Source organism: Monomorium pharaonis, chromosome 1, assembly GCF_013373865.1.
Source record: "Monomorium pharaonis isolate MP-MQ-018 chromosome 1, ASM1337386v2, whole genome shotgun sequence".
Taxonomy (NCBI): Eukaryota; Metazoa; Arthropoda; class Insecta; order Hymenoptera; family Formicidae; genus Monomorium; species Monomorium pharaonis.
The window spans coordinates 31658215-31660712 of record NC_050467.1 but is presented as its reverse complement, the minus strand read 5'-3'; the positions used below and the strand labels follow the sequence as shown (position 1 = coordinate 31660712).

General features: G+C 27.1%; 1 protein-coding gene across 1 annotated transcript; it reads right to left on the bottom strand.

Moving 5' to 3' along the window:
* Positions 1–941: 941 nt before the first annotated feature.
* On the bottom strand, positions 942–2175 carry LOC118647019. The gene is made up of 2 exons (XM_036291095.1): positions 2170–2175; positions 942–1454 (listed from the first exon to the last, which is right to left on the bottom strand). The coding sequence occupies exons 1-2, from the start codon at positions 2173–2175 to the stop codon at positions 942–944; spliced, it is 519 nt and encodes a 172-aa protein (XP_036146988.1).
* Positions 2176–2498: the final 323 nt, after the last annotated feature.

Here is a 2498-nt window from a genome sequence, read left to right as displayed (position 1 = left end):
CGTTTCATTAATTAGCCCAATGATGAAATCCAATATAAACCCAAGCTTAACTTTATGCTAAGCCCAATCATGAATTTAAAGCTATGTCCAAAACTCGCCTGATGTATTCTAAACCGAATCACGAATCTAAAACTCAGCTCAAGCTCACCTCTCTGTTAGGTGTGATTGAGATAAACCTTTACACACACGCACGCACGTACGCACGCACGCCCGCACGCACGCACGCACGCACGCACGCACGCACGCACGCACGCACGCACACAAAATCTTTGTTAATTGATTTTAATTTAATATTGATGTCAGATATAGACCTGAGATTAACAATCAATCTAGGCTTAATGATAATTTTTATATGCCCAAAATCCATCTTAATTCTAATCATATAGAACATAAGAAATGATTCTTAAAATATAAGATATTAAGACATTGATTTTTAATTAACATTTTATTTATTATAAACTATTCATACAAAAATACTATTTATATTTTATTTACTATAAACCATTTATACGGCAAAAATATTTCCTTTAAACAATTCAATAAAATTTTGTATTTTTGAATAATTATAAAGTTTACTTATTACTCTCAAAAATAAAGATAAATTCCACGTGAATTTTATATCAAATAAAAAAAAACTATAAACTACAAAAATAATGTTTCTTTCAACAGTTAAGTAAAATTTTGTATTTTTGAATAGTTATAAAAATAAAGAAAGAAGTCGATTTAAATCTTATAAAGTTTACTTATTAATCTCAAAAAATAAGATAACTAAAAATGAATCCTACGTGAATTTTACATCAAATAAAAAAAATTTTTTTTTAACTTAAAAAATATATATCACTTTTGATTAACTTTAACTTTAAACGACGATAAAATTAACTTATTTGAATAAAATTTTATCGTATTTTCCGTCCTCCGTCGCGATCATCCCAGTGTGTTAGCTAATCACCAACCAGTGCTTTTAATGATTTTTGACTGTTGTTATAATTATAGTGTTTTAATACAACTGCTTCAAAACACTCGAATAATATAGTGGCACTAAAATTCATTTTCCCCATTCCTTTTTTCTTACAACCTTGGCCGGAATAATGCCTTTGGACCTCTTTTTTAATAATTTGGGGAAGAACTTTGTGAACGCAATCTTTGGTATTAGAAAAATCTAAGCATAGTAATAAAATAAGATTCATTAGTGCCTCTCTTTTATTCTCATTTGTCCTTAATTCTTTTTCAAACTCTAAGAAATCAGGCAGTGCTTGAATAGGCAAAACTATTTCAAGTTTTTCTTTTAACTCATTTCTTGTGCCCTGTGGTTTTTCTTTTTTTAAAGTGGCAATAGCTATTTTTATTTCTTCACAGTGGACCTTAACATCATATAGAATACTTCTTTTTGCTGATACAATCTTGCTTTCCACGAAATTGTGTAAGTTGTCGAATTGTTTATTCAAATATTCTATCTATGGCTGATCTACATGAGGTTTGATGAGTTGTTCAGTTTTATTTTCTTTATTTTTATCTAATCTGTTGTCCAGTTTCACAGTATTGTTTTGATTATCATGATAATTGCTTGGATTCTTACTATTTCATACTAAATTAAAAAAATAAATTAATGATTTTTGTATTTCAATTTTTTTTCTCAATACGCGATAGATAAACCAATAAATTAGTGCAGGAGTTAATAATAATACTAATAATAATTATTAAAAAAAAATCACCTGAATTTGGGCTTGTATTTAAGAAAGGACCAGAATCATAATTACTTTCATTGTCATCAGATATGATCGAATAACTTTTTGGTAAAGCTAAATGGATAAAAACTCAATATATTTCCAAAAATACAACAAAGTTGATAAACAATAAAAAATAAAATGTTAAAAAAAGATCCGCTCAAAAATGTTACAATTAATATTTTATAATGGCTTATAACATTCGATCGAATATTATAAAATATTAATCGTAATGTTATCAACCATTATAAAATGTTAATCGTAACATTAAATTTGAGTGGATCTCTTTTAACATTTTATATTTTATTGTGTAGGTGTATGCATCATGCTAATTTATACAGTAAAAATTTTTCAACAATAGAGTAACAAAATATATATATAAATATAGATTTATAAGAAATTTGTAACATTTATTTTTTAGTAAAACAAGGAGAATTTTATTTACCTTCATTTCTGTATTTGCTTCTCACAGATAAATTAGTAGTGCTTGTGTCTGAATCTGAGCTATCCGATATTATTTTATTTTTCCGTCGATATGTTTTTGATTGTGGTTCATTATAATTCTTAGAGTTTTTGTTCTGTAGCTTTTTTTTCTTGACACCATGAAGTGATGATGTTTTTTTTAGGGCATTGGTTAGTTCGTTTTCATTAAGAACGGTAAGTTTAACTGGAGCTTTTTTCCTCTCTGCATCTGATTGTGAGCTCATAACATTTGTGGATTAATTACCTTAAAATAATGTAGTGTAAATACACAATTATCTTCTTTCTTCTTAA